We start from the raw sequence: 23,335 nt of genomic DNA on the forward strand, positions 1-23,335 counted from the left end.
ACCTTTAGGAAAATCTCTGCAGAGGCCTCATGTCTGTTTAGTCAAGTGGAGAAGGAAATTGGCGACGCTGTTTGTTCCCTCATCCTGCAGATGATGTACTGCATCTGTCTGTGTAATCCTTTCAGATTCTCTGATGTATTGCACTGGTGATATATATATAGACACACATTTCTCTGTGTGAGCAGTCATGCTGTGTGTAATCACTACCAATGAGATGGGGCTCTATTATGGCGTTATGGAGGGATACTATTGAGTTTCAGGGAAAATATCAGTTGCTAAATGTCAGTAATCCTGCACTGGCATTTGGCAAATTGAAATAGATTTTCTCTGGTCGATGTTTTTCTCAAAAGGCAGATTCCCCCCCTGCATTCGCCCTTCAGACACAAAGAGACGGGAAGAATAATTGCTGTTCTGCTGTAAAGTACTCCATAGAAATTCAAAAGTGGATGTGCGGCATCTGCTCTGTATTGCATTTGCTGTTGCATTTAATTGTGTTTTAAAGTTTATCTTGCAAACCGAATTTCTGCTGTCCCAACTCTGATGAATGGCGAGCAGCTGATTCATTACTATACAGTAGGTTTGTCCTTGGCCGGCAGTGCGGTCTCCCCTTCCCATTGGCCATCTGTGACCATAATAGCCCGCACTTAAAACTCCTATATTACAGTAGGATAAAGCTGAAACGACTCTTATAAGTGAGCATCAGAATTCATTTTCTGATTGGCTGAATGCTACTAAACATTCTGTTCTCTCTAAATATAACACTTGACAATAGAAGTTATAGATATTATAGAAGAGGGAACATGCTCAGTCTCCATTTGCCCATAAAAGACAAGTGAGTGGAGCAGGTGGTCAGATACATGGAGCTACTGTATCTTTATAACCAGGCTGTCCCTGTCTTCAAGCCGTATTTATTCATTTTTTATTGTTTGATTTACAGTTTATGAGATTCAACCTAGTTTAACAACCATACATAAAGCAGCTCAACACAAAAAAACAGTGACATAAATTAGAAATTAGAAAACAGTCCCAATTGCATATTACATGATAAGGAAAACAATAAAAAGACAACTGAGGTTCTGGCCAATGTCAAACTAAACCAAGACAAAGCATTTATGTACAATGTTACAAACGCTCCGTGACGATTTCTAAAAATAATGTTCGTGGTGATTAAAACCTGCTTTCATAAGGTCGTTTTATGTGACAAATTTATTTATTTATTTTTGCCAGCGGGGCGGGGTTTTACAATCACAATGCCTGATCAAGCATCGACCATCTCTCAGCCATCGCCGATGGACGATGGCATCGTCTATCGGCCCAACCCTAGTTCATTCATGCTAATATGCACGACCGGTTAAAATCAGGCGGGAAATCTAAAGTTATCAGTCATGAAAGAGGAGAGAGACAGAGAGAGTGAGGAATCAGAGGCGAGAAACACAGAGAGATGCGTTGGAGTGAGACTGGGAGAAGAAAGTGAGCGTGAGTCAAAGAAAGATGAGACGGGGAAAAGGAGGAATGGGGAGCACAGTGTGAGAGCACATTGTTGGGGTCTCTTGAATATTTTGTTACATGTCTTCTGATTATTTTTGCATGCTTAAACTTGCCTTAAATGTGGCTATAGAAAGGCAATGGTGCTTTTTTGAGGTGTGGGGGATCAACTAGGGCTGCCCTGCAGGGATTTGTTTTGGCTCAACAGCGCAGTATGCAGTATTATTGCCATTTTTGTTTGGTGCCATATTGCATTGCATTGCAAGTGTGTCTGAGGATCTCATCTCACACTGACTGCAGCTTTATGGTCTGAGCAAGCTCACTGCCAGGTGCTAATCAAAGCTACACAACATTGCCAAGCAAACTCATTCCTGCAGTTTGACCATGTCTTTTGCACACGTAGCTATATTGTTACCTTCAGGGCATGTCTATCATGTAAATTTAAATGCACACACATTAACACACCAGTTGACTTCCCTTCAACTTTAACTAACAACTGTGCTGTAGTAACGTTATAACTAAAGTTCCACAGAAAGCAACATGTTGCAGGCATCTGACATACTACGCTCGTCATTTGGTTCAAAGCTTCAAATGAGGTTTACTGTTTCTCTTGATTGTCCCTCAGTAGTATGTTCCAGCATTAGTCCAACATCCCCAAGCCTGCTAGCAACATTAACATTAGCTCCATGCAATAAGCTAACCTACTAAATAAACAGTAAAACAACATAGAACACGACAAAACTTACAGCTTCCAAGTTTGAAGTCAGGTCACGTACAGCCCATGGTGATCCGTCCTTGAACCGTTACAGAGCTCGTTACAGTTGTGGACTTTTTTTAAGCACCAATTTATTCATTTAACACACACTGTGTAAAAGTGTAAAGCAAGAAAGTATGAACATTGCGGTTGTTGGAATTGCTTGCCATCCACTGCGGTTGGCTTGGCCAATAGCACGGTATTTCAATTTTGCGGTTATTGCGAGAGCCCTTGGATCAACCCTCTTCGGGGTGTAGAAGTGGGTGCGTTGCCAAAAAGGTTTGGAAACCGCTGTCAAACAACATTGCAATTTTTTCCCATCATGTAGTGCTGAAAATCAAACTTCACTTTATATTTAAACCTGCATTAATGATTTTTTTCACCCCTGACTGATATGGTGAACTTGTTAGCAAACTGTTGTTGATTTACACATAAACCAGTAACATCATAATTCATTTGGAGTCTGCACAGATGTGTTTTGAGGGTTACATGAATGTTCAATAATAATTCAATACAACCTGAGACATTATCAAATGAAACAAGGAACCCTATCCAGGGACGAACTGTTGTAAGTGCTGTGAACTAGTAATGACAGTGATGTCAATCTCTCCAAACAGCAGAGAGTCTTTATGGCAGCAGGATAACTTACAGTCAAACATAAAATCTGAATATGTTTTGTTTTTCTGACAGGTAGACTCATTCGACTCGCACAGATACGCAGGTTTCTCAGCTTATCAAAAAGCCATTTTTCCTTTTTCACATTGACAAATACTTCACTTTCTCAAGTGAGTGAGCAGCAACCTACGCAGCAGAGCACAGAGCTTCACCAAACTGTTTCTGTGAACATATGGTGGTGTTTTTTATCCCCCCCAACCCGTCCCAAAAGTTTGCAGGATCCAGATGGGGAAGTGAATATTGTAGTGTTTAATCCTTTATACTTGTGGGGATTATGTTCCATTTGATATCAGATATGCATTAGTCAAATGGGTTTTTACTGTTTTTCCCGTCACAGTCACGCATACAAGTACACGTGTGCAGATACACACATACACACACACACACACACACACACATTTACATTCACATCTACTAATTACAATTTGCAGTATCGATGTTTTTAGCTATGAAAAAATTAAATCGTGTGTTTCCTCCTTACTGTAGCCCCTGCAGATTCTTTTTTGGGCAGATTAAGATTCTCTGTGATGCTCTGTACCATAATGATGCAGTGTCATGCCCGCAGAGCAGATTAGTGTTCATTTGACCTGGATTGAAGGATTTTCTATTCATATATCACCGGTGGTAAGGGTGATACAACGAAAGTAGCATGCACCAAAAGCCGCAGTATCAGGATATTTTGTTAATGTACTGGAGGAAAGAAACACGGTCAATTACATCACATCAGGAGTAATTAAAGTTTCATCTGCACAGCACTAAGCAATGATTTTAGTGTAACTTGTCACATTTGCCTATTTACAGAAACTCTTGGTGCTGGTGTGAACACTTATTTTCCTACAAATAGATTCCTAATTTGAAACGAGCAACATGAAAATAAAATATAAAAGCTGGAATCCAACATTAGGTCTCATCGGTTCATCTTTAGTTGGCCAGTGGATAGGGGTTGAAATAATCTGCCATGGTACTGTGTATACAGTAAATATCACAATATCAATATATGTTGTGTGATATAGTACAATTTCTGAAAAACTAATTTAAAAACGAAGAAACTTACTATAAGGTTCAGCTGGTAGTTGTGCAAGGGTTTGCCATGTTTGCCAAGAATTGTAGATGTGAATTTTTCTAAGCAATTTAGAAACTTTTTATGGATAAAATAACTAGACTGGTTTATCATTTTGGCTATTTAAAAAGCCTGATAAATTAAGGTAAATCCAATAGCATTGATTTGCCAAAATGACATAGATGGCCATTGGAGAGAACCAGAGACAGGTGTACTGGACCTTTGCCTTCATGGTAACAATAATAAAAATGTGGTTAATGTTGTGAAATGGCCACGTGATGTAACTTATGTAAGTTAAAATAAGTCAACGTTGACTTTTGGTTTCACAAAGGACACAAACAGCGGGAGCAAAACATCCCATTTATATTCTGTATTGGGATTTTGATTATGAGCCATTATTTAACCATCTGATGTAAACTCACCACTAGCTATGAGATTTTAATACAATAGTATATGCTCTTCCGTATAATATCGACCTTGTTTTAAGAAAAATATGTTTTATTTGCGATGTGACGGAGAAGTACTACACTACCCACAGTCCTCATGTGTAAGAGCAACGTCTCTGACTGGTGGAGCTCGCTGTTACCATGGAAATGTTTAAATCCCTACTACTGCTACTGCTAGCACTGATTGGTTGATTGATCTGAATTATCTTACTGGGACTAAATCACGTAATATTAGCATAACGTTAGTCACGCAAATATAGCCGGATCACAAAACAAGTAAATTTACCGGTTCTTCCCTGTCGCACTCGTGGGGAATCGGTAGAACCGATGCTACTGTACACCCAAGTGGGGATTGCAGGAAGCACTGTACCATGTTGATGACAACACAAATTACAACCAAAATAAACACTATGAGAAGGATCAAAGCAAGAAAAAGCGCGCTAAATAATTGTTAGGTTGGAAGTCCTTGAAAAAGATATCACTGGCAGTGGTTCATGGGATGAGTAGTTCCTTGACTCAGAATTATTATGTACACAGTCTTGGACCTTTGCCGTTTTTCTTGTAGATGTTTTGCTCCGATTAAGATGTTTTATGGTCATGATTGATATCGTAGCTGGCTGGATCTGTTAAAGGCTTAAAATTCTTTACATAAGGATTTTTGGAAAAGTCAGTGGATTAAATAAATCCAATTTAATTCCGGAACCTGATCCGTGAAAAAAGTGGGCGGTCACTATTGAGCTCTAGAAAGTTGAGCATTTTAAAGAGGTGGTATTATTCTCATTTTCAGGTTAAAAATCTTATTTAGGGATTGTTCCAGAACATGTTTACATGGTTTAATTTTCAAAAAACACCGTATTTTTTGTTAAGTTATCAAGTTGCCACTCAAGGAACTACAGTTTCTGGCACTTCTGCCCCCGGGGAGTTGCCGCTTGGTCGTAACAAGATGCTTGCAGTTTGCACATGACCTTTACTGCCATATTTTTGGGGAGGACAGTATGGTATAAACAGTATGGCTAAATCTCAGATATGACAGTTAGCTAACAATATATTTAGTTATTCATTAATTGGTCAGTTATTTTGATTAACTCTGATTCTGATTAACTGCTCGTTTAGTCAATAAAATGTCACCCATTACACTTTCCCAGTATTCCAAATGTCTTGTTGTGTCTGACCAACAGTCCAAGACCACCAACCAAATGTATTAAATTATGATGGTGTAAAAGAGAGAAGAGAAGCTGGAATCCGTGAATGAATGCCAAATTTCCAACAATTTCCAATTTAAACAATAATTATCAAAACTGTTTCAGCACTAAAATCTTATCATCCCACAGTACAAGATGTTATAATGGGGAAGTTTTACCCTGTTGTTATTCAGGTTTAAAAGCTTTTGCTGCTGTTTGGGTCTGCCAACAGGCAAACTGCTTACAACAAAAAGTGATTTTGTTTTTGGAGATGATGAATTATGAGAAATATGTTATTGGCTAGCCAGACTACCGACAAACACTGTAAAGTAAAATGTAAAATGAATGAGCTGGATTGTTTGTATTTGCAGAGTGAACACTTCTCAGTCATCTTTACACGTGACTGCCCTGGGGTTGCTGGAGACACCTGAAAATAAATAAACCTCCTGCTGCTGGGATCTGGCCCATTAACGCACCATAACTCGAGGGGTAAAAAAATCTTTGGAAAGTTTCTCCAGAACACAACATTAGTCAGAATGTGAGTGCCACATGGCAGCTGTGTGAGGTGACTGCCCCCTCTGCTGGGCTCTGCAGGGACCAGCAGGCTACAAACCTCCCAGATGAGGCAGGAACTTTGCTGCAGCTTGTTCATTCATGCAACAGTTCAGCATTTAATATATCCCTCTCACTGTTAATGAATGCAACATGTATAGAGACACTCACTGCTTCTTCTTTGCATTAGTTCATCTCTACTTCATTAATGCAGTGAAATGATTAAAGAAAAAACTGAGAGTGGTGCAATGTAACATTTAGTATTACCATTTTATAGTACTTCTACCACATTTTAGAGGGAATCTGACATAGTTACTATTTATTTATTTAGCTTATTTTTCATACAAAACATTTGAAGAGCTTCAAAAGCCTGATGAATTGTTCAATGAGAAACACTCCCCTCTTATGTCTAGTGAAATAAGTATCTAGTATCTTATGGAAAGTGAAAAACTACGCATGTGTATTAGGATTATTTCAATCTAGGGCTGCGACAATCCCTTATTCTTTATTGTTTCAAGACACAAACATATTCCCAGAACATATTTTAAACAGATTGGTTATAATCTTACAGTATATAGTACAGTATATGTAACACTGTGAAAGGGCCCATTTGGCATAACCAGTACTTTCACCTAGGATACATAAAGGACATTGATAATGCTTCTGTACTTTACTTGTGACTGAAATACAAAGAAAACAAAAATGTTCCCTTGTGGTATTATTGTAATAATAATAATAATAATAATAATAAGCCTAGAAATTTGGAGGGGAACTTGTGCGTGACCGTGTTACCAGCAGCAAAGAGTCAACCTCATCCTCATCCTCCTGAGAAAAGAATAGTTTGTTATCTTGTGCTTGGATCATTTTTGAAGTAAGACCTTTGCTGGAAATATGACACGAATTAAGTAATGTGTCTGGACCCCACTCACAATCTCTGGAGCGGCTCTTTGTTTGTGCTTCTGTCTCTTTGCCTTGGAGAACAAACTAAGGCTTAAAAAGAAAGGAGGAAGAGTGAGAGAAAGACTCGGTAAACATTTTCTCAAACGCCTTAATTGAAATTGGATTTTAACTGCTCGCTGGACCGTGGTGGCAAGAATCAGGTGCCAGGGAGGTAGCGATTTTGCATTGCAAATGTAATTTTCTGTTGTTGTTTTTTTTGCCCATTGCCCACGAGGCAATCGAAAATAGCTACCAGATATGTTTTTTCATGAGCCATTTTACTTCAGGTTGAACCTCTCATTATTCCAATACCCATTGCGATTATCTTTTTGAATTGAACTACAGTGTGGTCCTGTTGTTTACTGAGCTGGAGCGTAAGTCTTTGTGGGAAATTGTATTCTCTTCATGCCCAGATAGAGCCTGATGGAGTTTAAATTTCGATTGCACTATATATACAGCTAATGTGCTTAGAGTTTTCATTCATCACACTAGTGGATGGGGCACTATACTTGTTGATTATTCTGTAATTTATAAATGTATTGCCTATTTGGTGTACATTATTAGGGGAATTGCTGCAGTGATTGATACAAAATATAATGTTAAAATATATTTTAAGCCTGTAGATACCAAATACTGAGCAGAGGAAATGTCATATCCTCATTGAACAAGCTTTTCCCAGTGATGGAGGAAGTATTCAGATCCTTAACTTAAGTCAATGTTGTGATACTACACTGTAAAAAAAATGGCTATCATGTATCAAATGACAGTGTGAAAACAATGAATCTACAGAAAATGATCACCTGTAACGGACTTACATTCATCAGGTGGACTCAAACACTCCAAATAAAAGATAATGTTGCTCTGTAATTGCTGAATTTGCTAACAAGTTCACCATATCAACCTAAAATGTGACAATATGTCATGTGTTGACAGCATGTTTCTACAGAACCCTAAGCGGCCATCGATTCAAATATTATTTTTTCTCCGTTTTCGCGTGATAACGGGATGTTCTTGTGATCTTGACATAACAAACCATAGCCGAATACAGGTGTCGGCCGGTGCATTTCCTTAGGATAATTTCACCTCTCCCTATGACTGGTTAGCTCAGTTGGTAGAGTGCAGGACTTGTAATCCATGGATCGCAGTTTTGACTCCCGCTCTCAACAACTCTTTTTGTGTCTTTTTATTATCCTCTTCAACAAAGAGATTCAGGGGAATCCAGTCACACATTTCCCAACGGCTATTTCAAAGGTTCCGAAATAGCTGTCAGGAAATGTGTATGTTAAATGGATTCCCCTGAATGAGATGCACAGAAATTTCCTCTGCCTGGGAATGATGGGGAAATGAAAAGTCCATAGGTTGATGGATGTGGACCCATCTCCAGGATGCACGCAGTCCAGCATGTGCTTTATTGTGAGCATGTGAAACAGTCTCTTCATAAGAACTTTTTGGAAGAGGAATATGAAAAAGATAAAAAGTTAGTGTTCAGTGAGGATCAAACCCTCAACTCCAAAGTATGAGTCCTATGCTCTACTACCTGAGCTAACCAGCGACGCTGATGTTTGTACTGAAATTACCATTAAACCACTGTGTTAAACTACTGTTTCGTTATCTCGAGATCACGAGAAATATATTCTGTTATCACAGGAAAAAACATTCATTATCTGGAGAAAATTATTCAATTATTACGGGAAAAGCGAGTAAAAAATTTGAATGAATAGCCGCTTAGGGCTTCTCTATGTTTTCTCTGCCACCAAGTGGCCAAACTTTCATTTACAGGTTTATGTACAGTACATTTGTAAATGTACTCAGTTACATCTATTCTATCACTGGCTACTGCTCACTTTCTCCACAACTGTAGTTAAGTCCTTTCCACAAGTGGACGAGGTGGCCATAAAAACCTAGCTGCTAAAAACTCCTATATGTAAACTGGTCACACAGGTTCACTGCAGGAGCGACTTCGAGAAAATCATGGCTCTCTCGTGTGTGTCCCGATGATCCCACACACTCTGTCTGCGAACTGAGATCAATACCGCCACAGAGTAGGTTTTTAGCACCTTTAAAAATAGCCCTGTGAAAGCTTTTGGTGGGGGTGTGTTAAATAAAACGTCCCCGGGCTACAGCCATAAGTGACTCTGCAGTTAATGGCCATCATTGTCTGATTTGATGGTCGCAAACAAGGTCGTTGCAGCCGCATATGAAGTCATATTGCTCAAGCAAAATGGTTTAACATTGACCGAAAGCTCTGATGTTGAAACTTTATAGCCATTCTGCCTCTTCACTGCTGGTGTTAATAGTCCCCATTTTGCCTGGCGCTCCCCTACTGTACTCCTTCCTCAACATCAAGCCTTTCAACTTCTCTGTCAAACGGCTCAACAGGCTGACTAGTGATCACCCTGATGGATGAGCGAATGAGGAGAGGAGTCATGAGTCTCACACTCGAGTTAGTGGAGGTTCATCGCCCTGCTACTTCCAGTACTGGGTAGTCCAATCGCCTCCAGACTTTGACACATCATTTCCCCTGTGATTTGTGGCCAGATTGGGGTTGAAGGAGACAAGGAACTTTTCTGTCCTCATGAGAACAGATGGATTTTTCTGCAGACTGAGTCAAGAGTTTTTCCCCCCCTTCCTGAAGAACCCACATGCTTTATAAGGGATTGGTTTCGTGCTTCATAATGGACTCATGATGACTAGCTATTACAGCACATTTTTAGAAAACGACCTGCCATTTATTTGTCTTTTGGGATGACATAGAAACAACTGACTGTCCTTTCAGGAAAGTGGTCTATTATTTTGTAGAATACTTGGAAGTATAGAGTGGCAATCGAGAATATCCCATTTGTCGTCATGGTGCTGTTTCATACAAGATCAAAGTTGAGACCTCTCCCTTTGTGATCAAAGATGGGTGGTGCCTTGATGATTCGTGATGTAACACACATGCAATTGGTAAAATGCGATAGGCTTGTCAGGGCAGCAAATGGTCACTGTCTTTTTCACCCCCTCCCCCCCACATGTTTGATCTTGTCTGTGGGAAGCGAAGCCTCCGGCATCTCCCTTGGGACGTTTGATGTTGGAGATCAGAGCTTGTGTTGGTGTAGGCGCTTTGGCAGTGGAGGCTTCACCATTACCACATGCCACATCCAATCTTCTCACCATCTGATAACTTCAAAGAATCCACGAAACAGCATCTTCCTAAAAATCCAGTTTCCCACTGGTTGTCTGTTAGATTAGCAGCCTGTTATTGAAGTTTCCTGAAAAAAACAACAAAAAAAACCCAGTATCTGACTCCACTGCAATCTATTATCACCTCAGGCCCCGAGATATATCGTAGCCCACCGCAGATTTTTTTCATCTCTGTCTGATGCTTTCACTCTTCTGGGCATTGATCTCTAGCTCTGCCAATAGCTTCTCCTCTGTGAGACCTTTCCTCGTCCTCCGTCTCTTATCCATTATTCATTACTCTCTGCTCTTTCTGCCAAGCCATAATACCTCTTACCTCTAGACGACCATTTTGCAGTTTTGCAATGTATGAAACAATGATGCCCTGGCTGTTGCTTTCTTGGTAGAGATGCTGAAACAGAAAATTAGATTGCTATATTTCTGCACAGTGGACAAGGTCTCTAATCCCCTGACTTCAACAAGACTGAGTCTAGAGCCATGGTAGTGGCAACATCAGTATGGTAACAAGCTCATATTGACAACGCTAAAATTGTGATATTTGGCATGTATAATGGTTACCATGTTCACCATCTTAGAGTATTAGCATGCTAACAGCTGCTATTTAGCATTAAATACAAAGCAGAGCGGTGGGTGACGGGAATGTCATTAGTTTTGCAGGTGCTTATATATATACCAAAGTACTGAAGAAATAAAAAGTCAGAGACAAGTTAATGATGCCACTCATGTGTTATATGTGTAAATATGTGTACATTGTTTGTATATATGTGTACTCAGGGCTTTCAAGTTTTAGCAAAAATGTGGAGTGAGCTGTTAGATGAGGAGCCACTCAAATATTTGCAGTAGCGGCCCCTCGGCCCCAGCCAATTCTCCCAAGTTTTTACTAGCAGTTAAATTTTATAGTTCAAAATAGAAATTATAACAATTGGTAAATCTGATAAAAGACTATTTAAATATATACAGGATGGAGTTGTAGCAGAACAAAATTTTATGAATACAAAACCCCAACACAACATGTCTCAGCAACATTGCTCTTGTGTCCGTGCATGCGATGCACATTAGAATAGCTTAAAACTTCAGTGTTTTCCCAGTTTAATGTGAGCTTCAGATTAATGTTTTGGTGTTGGTCGTGGTGGTCGTGGTGGTCATGGTGGTCATGGTCGGGGATTTTGGGGTTCCTCCCCCAAGAAAATTCTACATTTTCCAATGACAAATATGTAATTTCACATCATATTGGGCCATTATTTTCACCATATCTCTGAACAAATAGTTGGAAAAGCTAGAGCAGATAAAAAATAACCAACAGCCAAAGATCAGTCTACTGGGGAGGAACTACAACTGTTAGATTTGTGGAAAGTAATTTGGTTGGTTATGATGCTCTCCACAGTGATTTTACATTTATGGCACAGCATGTTTTGGGCAACACCCCTAAGCCTTAACGGCAGGAAAACCCTGTTAATATGACCTCAGAATCATCATAGATACGACTGTTCATGTTTGCCTTTTGTGTCTTCATTTTACAGCTTTTGACATTTATCTGTAGAGATTAATATAAAAACATAGGCAACATGAGAAACTGAGGTGCATTTTATTTGCAGATTAAAATCCAAAAAGAAACGTCTCCTCATTAGCTTAAAAGGACTAGTTTGCATCACTAATTAGCTTTACTAACCTCAGCTACTCCGGTCACCTCCATCCTTTCTTTTCCTAACAACCACTTTTTCTCACTCACCTGAAAATTGAAAAATAATGGAATCAGTCTGTACAGGACAGAGCTGTAGGCTACGCCAGTTTACTCTCAGTTTGTAACTGATGTTCTCAACATTGAACAAGTAAGCAGTAATAAAATCTACCAGTTACTTTCTATAAATTGAGTTAATGTTCAGTTACATTGCAGCCAAAAGAGGCAGCCTAGCCTACTGTAAAAGCTATCCTTCTTAGCTGCGCAGTCTGAAGGGGAAGGGAGTTGTTTGCTAGCGCTAACAGGCTTTAATTTTCCAGCAGGTGGGAAAACAACAGACAAACATTTCTTGGTCTTGAGAAGCTGACACACTGTAACCGCCACAGGACATTTACTGCCAGAATATTTTCCTCCGCTCGCGTTCACCGTCACTTTCTGCCGCTCAGACAATCAAACATACATTTCAAAAATACAAATTATAAAAAATAAAAAGAAATTTGGCCCCAAACAAGCCTATTAAACAGCAGTGCTCAATGTTGACAGGCTATGTGTATGAGTAGACTTCACGTTTCAGCTTATGAATTGTTTGTTGCACATTTTAATGCCAGGTGATGATGACAGGGGTATCGGGCTCCCACTTAGATCACTGTGGCTCAAGGTCAGCCATTTTCACCATCATGATGCATAATAGCTTTCCGTCCAGAGCCAAAATGTAGAAAAACATCTCTAGTCATTTCCTTTAGTTTAAGGTAGCCAAAGCCAAACAGTGGTGGACAGTAACAAAGTAGTACTGTACTTAAGTCCATAAGGTATTTGTACTGAACTTGGATATTTTCTTTTCATGCCACTTCTACTTCACCACATCTGAAAGGGATATTGTACGTTTTACTTTATCTGAGAGCTTCAGTTACTAGTTACTTTAAAAAATAAGCTTTTTACACAAAACGTATGAATAGAAAAAATAGGATGTTTTAATATAAATTAAATTACTTAACGGTTTATGCCAGTCCAGCTAGTAGAACTACATCAGTTAGGCTAATTGACAGAAATTTAATTGGCAACTGTTTTGGTATTAGTCATTTTTCATGTAAAAATATTTCATGGTTCCAGCTTCACAAACGTAAAGATTTGCTGCTTTTACTTGATTATTTTACTTTGATGTGTTTTTAATCATTTTGCCCTGGGTAACTGTGACAACATTTTGAACTATTTTCAGAATTTATTAAAATCGATTAATGGAGAAAATAATCAGCTGATACAGCTAATACATAATAAAAATAATCATTAATTGCAGTCTAATACAAAATAGTTGAACCTCAACCAACTAGCCTACGTTAATGCATAAGGATTAATAATCTAATGATATAATATATTATAGTATAACAGTCATATGGGACATTTTTCTTTCTGCTTTGAGTAGGCCACTTTTATTTTTAATAGGCTGCTTCTACATTTTCCTGCTTATAGCCTACTTAAATACTTTTGTTTAACTTTTTCAATGCAGTACTTGCAGAGTATTTATACAGTGAGGTATTAGTACTTTTATTCTTTTTAAAGGATCTGAATAAGCCTAAGTTACTTTGTTCACCACCAAAGCTTGTGGTTGCAAAGAGGTTGGAGAGTTTTTCACTGCATTAATAATAATTTAGCAACTCAGCAATTTGGCTGTACTCTCAACATCAGCTGCTCTCACGATCACAGCCTATGGATCACAGGCAAGTAATTTCGTCCAGGAATCGTAAAATCAAAATGCTAAAAAAAAAAAAATGCATTTACAACATCTATTGGGGTCTTGCTCTTCCAGCTTCCACTCCGTGCGTGCATGCGCATTCATGTTGCCTAGTAACGAACATGCTTGCAGCGGGATCAGGGAGGTTACCCGGAAACAACACATTTTAATTTCTGATCAGCTTAACGGCTCTGGCATTTAGTGGGCTACAGAGAAAGATATGAAAAATTATGAATATAGCAGGACAACTCCGAGGCCATTATCTCTTAGCTTACTTCTCAGCGTGAAAAATATGAGGTATGAGCCTGTGAACTGGCTGAAATGCATGTGTCTCACGGTGAATGCGTGAGGCTTGAGAGCCCTGGTGTACTAAAAGTTTGTGTGTAGTATTCATGTTGAAGACGTTCTTTGTACAGACTGTGAAAACAAATTTCCTCCACTGAGTCTGAATCTGAGGAGGATCACCTCTGAAGTCATAAGAATATATCATCTGGGAATCTGGGATGTCTGTATCAAATTTTGAGCCAATCCATCAATTAGATAAATATTTAACGGAATAAGTGAAAACTTTTCCTCTAGCACCACCAGCAGGTCAGAGGATCATCAAAGTCAGTCGAATGTATCCTCTTGGATATATATATATATATATCTGTATCAAATTTCATGGTAATCCATCCTTTAGATGTGAAGATATTTCACTCTGAATCACCAACGTCAAACTGTTGGTGGCGCTAGATGAAAAGACAGAGGATCTCCAAACAGTAAGATTCTTCATCCAGGGAACATGAATGTCTCTGCAAAATTTTCATGCCAATCCATCCAATAGTTCTTCTTGAGATATTTCAATCTGGACCAAAGTGGTGGATTGACTGACTGGAATTGCCTTCCCTAGAGCCACGCCGCTAGCATGCCTAAGTGTTAAGTGTTAACCTCTGCAAATTAACAAAGAAGGAGGACTTCACAGAGATCTTTTCATTCTCGATACATTTAAAATGAAGGGGGTTATTGTGAGTCATCTATGTTGAATTGAAAACATAGTGATTGAATTTAACAGTTTCTTCCTTCGCTGTCATAAAGCCACTACTTCATGTCTTCTCAATGTAAGAGTGCTCTTGTCTCTCTGTCTCACTGGTCAGACAACATCTAAGTGACTCAAGTAAGATTCTTTTTCACACTAACATACTTCTTTGACATGGTGAACATGTATGTTTCTCTTTAAAGTTGTGAAATACAGTCGCATTCTGTACATTTTATGTAAAACACAAACCAGTCTGTAGCACAAGCTGTCACTCAAATTGCCATGCAAAGTTGTTTTTTTCAACCACTTGATGTGCATTTGCACAGCTAAAACTGATGTTGGTTTGCCCTTGTTGGTTTGTTGTATTTCAAAATGATGACCAAATGAGCCAAACAGTGAACTGAAATAACTCAGGCAAACGCAACTGCATTTCAGTCCTCTCATTTGGGACTGGTTTGAGTGCTCTTTTGCCCAAATATGAAAAAATAAATCTTACGAATAAAGCTTTCTCTTGAAAGTGTATTTATTTGCCACATGCACATGACTTCTTTCTTTAGGATGACTGACAGAAAGATATATTTCAACTTATATATTCATCAGCTTTAAAGTTCTGAACATCACGTTTAACAGAAATATAAACAAAACTCCTAATCTAAACTGGGGAATTAAGTGATCTGCACCAGCAATCATACAGTAAATGATATTAGAACACCAAGATCTAAGACAACATGGAAAGAAATCAAATAGAGACTGATGTGTTCAAAATCAACTATTATCTGTCGGTATAAAACTACTGTCTGAAATCTGTTGAAAAGAGCATCACAATTGGCCCGTTTACCTGCATAAAGTGCAGATGCAACAATACAGTAAGCGAGTGATGTACAACACAGGACGGATTATACAATAAATTGAACTTTGATGAAAGAGTCGTATCACTGTTGGAAGTGAATATTCCGAATATTTCCACTGCCCTGCCTACTTTTGGCTCAGTGGTGCTAAAAGTTAAGGATGTAACTCTATCTTTTCATAAAGTTTTATGCAACTCACACCTTGAAGTGGTCCTAAAAGCACAGTGTTATACAGTGAAATGCTGTGTGTCTTGGCTGGTTATGTTGTATATTTGTATATACAGTATATATATCGTTGGCCTTTTCAGAGAATAATTGTTGTTGTCAAACCATGTATAGCATCTGTCAGTTGCAACTTCAGGCAGATTGATGATGCAACCGGGAAGCCTCCACTTTTGTGTTTACTCTTCAATTCAAGCTATTAAACTGCTGACAATAAAGAAATGAAAGTTAAGATTTGATTAAACATTCAGCTTTAGTCTATGATTGCTACATTTCTCAGACTTGTCTTAAGTGCACTCCCTCTCCCTTTACAGAGGAAGTCGTTGATCGCCACCATTCTGATCGTGGCGGTGTCGCTCTTTGTGGTCGTGGTGAACTACTCGGAGAAGCCTTACGTCCTCCTGCAGCCAGTGTTCGGGCAGACCTTCAGCAGCCACTGGATGTTCTCCAAGCAGCCCTACAAGGCCTTCAAGCCTCACCTGGGCTATGTTAGCATCCCCAAACAGGAGGTGAGGGACACAAAACACACAAACATATACCAACAGTCAGAAACAGCAATTCATTAAAATTTCATATTATTATATGAATATAGATGTTTGACTAGACTTATGTATGAGCTGCTATTAGTCTCGTCACTCTGGGTAGCAACTTAAAGGTGCTCTAATCAATATCTTCATATTAACAATGGATCAAATAACTATGTGTAATTATAGGGTGTCACAAACTAACTAACAGAGATATTGCATGAAAACTAAGAATTTGTGAAGAACAAATCAGCTAAAAGAGCTTATATTCATCAGGTTGCCAGAAAAACTCCTCCAAATGAATGCTAATCTTGTTCAATCTGCTAGATGTGTTAATAACAACAGTTTGCTCCCATATCAACTTAATGAGGGGATCTTATGTCAGTGATGTATTTACAGCTTGCTGCGCAGCACTCTTTAGCTGTTTGATTGAGTGATTCCTTTATTTATACAGGAGTTCTCACTAAGAGGATGTCTCTTTTTACACAGTTTACACAAGCGTAACAAGTTGTAGTTACACGATAAAACACAGTACTGCAGCGAAAAGTTAGAGATTCAAGAAATTCAAAAAAAATAAAAGAGAATGAAAAAATGACAAAATGGTAGTGTTTCAGTGATCGAGGCAAACAGAGAGAAACTTCCTTTTGCTAGATACAAAGTGACTAAAATTTGGCCAATAGACTGTGATAATAAATTATGTTATGTAAATTCTTGAAGCTTTGGCTTTAATATAATTTCAACTTAATTTGGACCGCTCAACAAAACAAGCAGATTGTTCTGAATTTGAGCTTTAACCTTTATTCACACGCATCTTATTTTGCATCTCCGCTGAAATCTTTCTTATGACATCAGTCTTAATTTGAAAGCATTGACATCTAACATTTAAAACAAACCTTTTTACCTTTGTCATATTACAGCGTGAGTGTCGTATCTTACGTCATACACACGTAACCTTTTCTTTTATGGTGCATTCATATTCTATAACCCTCTATTAACATTAACCTGCCATCTCACAGCTTCACCTGGGTAATGAAGGCGTATTCAAATGCACTCATGCAAAGCACAGCACCTCCTTGAGGATTTCTTTAATTCATTATATCAGCTTCTCTGTGATGGATCTGAATACTCCTGTTTGATGTCTCTTGTGTGCATTATTTCTTTGAAATTCCAAACACCCGTGTCTGTGATCCTATTCTTCTGCCTTCAAACAGCTCTGTGCTGTATATTCCCCGCACAATTTATGGAAATTGAAATATCAAAGCCTTTTAATTCCCACCACATCAAAATGTAAAAAACCAAGCTGTGTGTTTGTTGTTTGGGGAGGAAGCCGGCGAAAACTGAAATTGTGCTCATACTGACGGATATTGGATAGTCACGCAGGAAAATCTTATATTTTTGCTCACAGCGATACAGGCAGCATTTCCGGCTGACAGGTTATGAGGACTGTGCTTTCTGTTTGGGTTGCAATACATCTAGATTTGGAGTAGCGATGGATGCGTTGGTCCTTAATGAGAAGTGGATGCCTTATATTCAGCAGGCTGATATTGGCAGATTAATGCGCTGCGTCATCCACTGCCTCCGGAGAGTTTCATCCGCACAACATGGGCCCAGAGGCAATCATGTCTTACACCAATCTCTACGTCTGAACCTCCTTCTGCCTCAAGACAAGCCTGCCTAAATCATTGCCCTCTCCCCACGGAGATGTATGCAAATCATAGGAAAGACTGGCAGCTTCTACAGTATTAGGCCACTTTTCAGCTCAAATTCCCCCACCAGTGAGTTCGCTATAGCGAATCAGAAGGGGCAGTGATTGGCCTTAACATGAGCGTGCAGAACATGCTCATATCTGACAAAGGATGGACAGAATTGTGGAGGTCTGGTCAAGGTGATATCCTTGTGCCGGGTGTCGTAAATGATTACATCCGGAGTGAAAGCCTGCTGTGTGAGCTGTCAGCCTCTGTTAAGCACACAGCAACACCTTAAGAAGCAGTAATATTTCTCCCGAACAGTAAGGCAATCTTACATGATCCACAGTGAGGTCTCATTCGAGGTGTTATAAACCTCTTGCGAGCATGTATAATGCATAACCCGGGAGCATGGGTATGGTCTGCCTTATTTTCCTATTTGATTGAGTCTGCCTCCAGGTGCTATAAATTTGTGCAGTTCTGCTTTTCAGAAAATAGAAAACATTTGTCTTGTAGCACTTTACATTCATGCCCCTGGTCTATCACAGACAGAGACAGAAACTCAATATTTTCATTCAGACCTGAAATTTTTTAATTCAGGCCCTTTGAAATGTACAAAACGGAGAATATGAGGCGGGGCGGGTGGCTTCTATATTTGGATTTCTTTGTGGATGGTTTTAATGAGAAATCCTCTGGTTGCTGTCCGTAAATCCATCACTTAGTTTGTGTGTTGTGTTCTCTCTGTGTTCTTAGTAACTGCCAGCAAGTTTCACACAGTTAAGTCTTTATTAGTTAATAAAGACTTAACTGATGTTTTAATGAGTTGTTAGGAAACATCTGATCAAAAGCAGTTAACTGTGTGAACAGAAAGTCCCTTTAGCATCCCAAGCTGTGAGATAGTTTCTAAAAATAACAGATTAAAGTTAACTACCAAACCTTTTGTTGACATTTCATTTGCACATGCATAAATGGAGAGATATGCAGTGCTGTATATTAGATGTCCGCCATGTTATTTGAGTGTGTGAATCCACTACATGTTGCCCAACATAGCATGCACTACTTCCTACTAACAATCCCACAATACAAAGGTGTGAATTTTACTGATGAGAAAATAACAGTTTTGCAACTCTTCATCAGTGATGAGGCTAAATGGTAATGATGAATGATAATAAGTAAGTGTCCGAATCTCAATTAACCTCTAACTATTAAGTAAATTATTTAGGTAGTGAGGTAGTGGTTTTGGATTAAAGTGAATGGGAAATTTTTGTCTAAGCTAACCTAACCAACGTGTTTTAATTTAATTTATGTTCATATAGATGATATTTCAGTCCGGACCAAAGTGGTAGACAGATGGACCGACCAACTCGTATTGTAATACCTACCCTTGACATTAGCATCGCTAAAAACTAAGAAAAGGCTACAGCTTATTTAGTTAAAATAAGTCCTTATTCATAAACTCTATTTTTTTCCTTTAGCATAATGTGCGTGCTCTAAGAGTATAATTTGGAATTAATCACTTTTCCTCCATTGCAGACAGCTACAGCTAATCAATGAATTTTTAAGTGCCATGGAGACATCTAACACTGGGAGTTGGCATGTTAATAATTATTTCTTATTAATTCATCGCGTTTAGAGCATTTTAATGAACGTCAAGGTTAAATTCACACCCCAGTGCTATAATTTAATGATGACTGCGTTCCCGGCATTAAGCCTGCTTTTTTAAATAACCCACTTTATTTTTAACACACTCCTGCAATAAAATCCGAGGCTTTCAGTAGATTTTGTACTTATCAGAGAGTGCCAAAATTATTGGGATTATAAAAGCGCACTCTGTTTGCGATTACTGCATGCCACTCTGAAACAGCTCCGCCATGAACATGAAACTGAAACATGAATCACAGCTGAGAGGATGAAGAGGCCGTAAAATTTTTTTGATTTACAGGATGTAATGTTCACAGATTTGTTGGGAGTTAGATCCTGTTATTATAAATGAAATAAAAATGTCCCAGTAGGGTTTTTAGTTGTTAGATGAGGCACACTTCCTTAATGCATGTAAATGCGATTAGAGTTCATGGGATGCTAATAATGTTCACTGCCATTTTTATTTTTGTGACTGTGAACTACACAGATTCCTGTTTTATTATTAAATGAACCTTAATTAATGTAAGAAATTTCAGAAGTTTGTCACTGAGCAGCTCTACTGCGGCAGTTGTGTGTTAAATGCCTTGCTCAGGGGCTCCTTCGTGGTAGGCTTCCAGTCGCAAACGCATGTGTCTCGCATGCAGTTAGACAGCCAGTGCTCCCCACAGAGCACAGCTAATCTGTGTGGGCTGAAAGGCGTGATGGAGTTATGAGCCGGGCTGAAGGGAGCGGGTGATGATGGACGAGCTGCTGACAGCTCAAGGCTGCAGTGATGTGTGTCTCAACCACCCAGTGAACGGAGAGCTACCAGCCCAGTCCAGAGACATTTTTTGAATCTATGACTGAATCCATACATGAGAGAAAAAGCAAATGGCAGGTAGATCTGTTGGAATAATTTGCCCAAGAAATATGTCTTGTGAGAAAATCAACACTGTTTTTTTCCCCTTTCTGAGCAGTTCATCTTTTGTTTGCACAGCAATGAGTCATATGAGTGCTGATAAGTTAAGTAGTTGTAATATAATTTACTGGATTTCCTTGTGGGATCCTGTTTGCACACAAAAGCTCTCTTGTTTGTTGATTAAACGCAGAACATGTAATAGAAAGTTTCATGTTCGCTGCCTAAACAGGCAGCCAGAACGCAGCACAAATGCAATTTGTATTCAGACCAGTGGCATTACAGTTATTCTCCATTAAGAAAATGATCAAACAGGGCTTAGTCATGACACAATGCTTTTTCTTTTCTAACTTTCTCTTGCATTCATTCACTTAAGAAAGTTTAATTTCATCAAAACAAACCAAGCATATTAGCTTCAATTAGGTAAATCTCCCATTTTGGATTCAGAGAGGGCTTCTTTCCTCCCTTGGCAAAGCATAGCTAAGAGCTATTATTGAAGATTCATTACAAATCCCCTTGCTCCAGTAAAGTATAATAAGATATATAAAAAATATACAGTAAGATAAATGACACAGCTCCCTTGCTTCTCTCTTCTGCATTGTCGCAATAAGACTGTTGTAACCTCTGGGGTCCCACATTCAATTAACTTAATCAATGTTAGTTCTGGGCACAGTGACATTAATCTTAGGAAATAAAAGAACATTAAATAGAGCTGTAAAAATCATGATGAATAGTTTTTATAAATAATTACCAAATGCATCTTATTTTATGTTCTGACCACACAAGCCCCTTGCCAAAACACCACTTTAATATTATTATTGCACACATATAAAGTATATCACAAACTATAAGATAATAAGATGAAAATGAGAGAGAGATGCAATATATTTTAGACGATCATTCGGTGTTTAAAAAAAAGAACCTATTTAAATTAAAGGCAAGTTAGAAATTCCAATTTTGTTGTCTGTATTCTTGTGTTCCCATGGTAATTTTAAGACCACCCCTGTTCCCTTACCAACACTCTTGCATTTTTTGCCTCTCGGTGATAGAGGATGTTGTTATCTGTATGTACAAACACACACAAGCATTATTCTCAAGCTATAAAATGATAAAGCACTGCAGTATTTTGCACTGTGATATATTTCCTTCCTCTTGGGTCACTGTTCTTATTATCTAGTGCCTCTATTGTGTGAGCTGTACCGCAGCCCTGCTTGTTGCCTTGGTTGTGGAGAGAAGTTCTAGAGGAAGAAGAAAAGTTATAGATTGCTCATTGTTTTATTTAACCGCAGCTGTAGCCTTGAGGTTTGAGACTTAACTTGGACCTGACTCCTGTGGGACTTGACTTACTTGAAACTTAACTACTTGAAGACTTGAGTTGACAGACTCCTAAGAATTAACAGGAAAAAAACTTGAGACTTGAGACTTATCTTGACATCTTGAGATGTAACTCAAACTTGTCTCTTTGGAATCGAGACTTGACTTGGACTTGACAATTGTGATATAATAATGATTAATTATTGTATCTGACTTGCTTCCTCTCCTCCAGCCTCTGAAGCTGCACTGTGAGCTCTGCAGCATTGTGTCCAGCTCTGGCCAGATGTTGGGCAAGGCTGCCGGCCCGCAGATCGACCGCTCTCCCTGCATCTGGCGGATGAACAATGCTCCCACAAGGGGCTTTGAACATGACGTGGGCCAGAGAACCACGCTGAGAGTCGTCTCGCACACCAGCGTCCCCCTGCTGCTGCAGAAGCCCCAGTACTTCTTTGGCCAGGGCAACGACACCGTCTATGTTGTGTGGGGGCCCCTACGAAACATGAGGAAGGATGGGAAGGGAATCGTGTACAACATGCTGCGACAGGCAGCTGAGAACTATCCTCATGCACGAATCTATGTCAACACAGAGGACAGGATGAACTACTGCGACATGGTCTTCAAGAAGGAGACGGGAAAAGACAGGTGAGTCAGATCACAGTCTTCTTTATTTGTTAGCTCCTGTTTTTGGCACAGCGTCACTACATTCCACAGCAGACCAATTTTTCTCTCTGACAAATTCACCACTCAGTACTTTGACATTCACTGTTAGGTTCGCCGCTATAATATTGACCTTATCGATGTGGATGGTCTGCTCAATGCTCTGTGCTTTCCTTGTCTCAAATCCTCCCTTTCGTGAGGTGTTATGAAAGTGAGCTACTTAACGTGTCCCTCTGAAGAGGCACTATACGGCACTGGAGGCCATTCTCTAGAGGGCAGCTTTTATGAGAAGCGTCAGAAGCATGGGCTGCCTGGGTTATAGACATCAGGCAAACGCAGGTCTGGGGAAAATCTGGTTAATGAGGTAGCAAGATTCTGGCAGTCTTTCTAAACACCCTAGTTGCAGATGGTCTCACAACTTCTCTGACAGTGTCTTGGTGCATTTTGAATTTGCAGAAGCGGAAAAAATTATTCAAGCTGCAGATCAGCAAGGGATGGAAAGTTGGAAAGAGTATTTGTTTGTTGGAGACATTTGGCAACAACATATCCTAAAACTGCTCTCTGTTATTTACATTAATTCATTTAGCTGACACTTTTATCCAAAGCAACGTCGCACACCTCTGGAGCAACTAGGGGTTAAGTGTCTTGCTCAGGGACACATTGGTGGATGAGTCACTGTGGGGAATTGAACCCGAGTCTCTCACACCAAGGGCATGTGTCTTATCCGCCTTTTTAAATCCTTACCTAATAATGCCTTTCTCTATCATTTTCCCCAAAAGAATGGCAGGTTAATGACTAAGAGAACCAGGCTCCGGTCTCACCATTGTTTAGGATGAACCTCGTTTCTCAGAC

At 39.2% G+C, this 23,335-nt stretch overlaps 1 protein-coding gene across 1 annotated transcript in view; it reads left to right on the forward strand.

Moving 5' to 3' along the window:
• st6galnac3 (ST6 (alpha-N-acetyl-neuraminyl-2,3-beta-galactosyl-1,3)-N-acetylgalactosaminide alpha-2,6-sialyltransferase 3) overlaps positions 1-23,335 on the forward strand; it is an 85,238-nt gene that overhangs the window by 17,197 nt on the left and 44,706 nt on the right. The window contains exons 2-3 of the mRNA XM_038717484.1: positions 16,082-16,276; positions 22,059-22,468. Coding sequence (XP_038573412.1) covers positions 16,082-16,276; positions 22,059-22,468 — 605 coding nt within the window. The remainder of the gene's footprint in view (positions 1-16,081; positions 16,277-22,058; positions 22,469-23,335) is intronic.

The sequence above is a fragment of the Micropterus salmoides genome, unplaced genomic scaffold (assembly GCF_014851395.1).
Source record: "Micropterus salmoides isolate LMB-PRFRI ecotype aquatic unplaced genomic scaffold, ASM1485139v1 Ms_hic_scaffold_14, whole genome shotgun sequence".
NCBI lineage: Eukaryota > Metazoa > Chordata > Actinopteri > Centrarchiformes > Centrarchidae > Micropterus > Micropterus salmoides.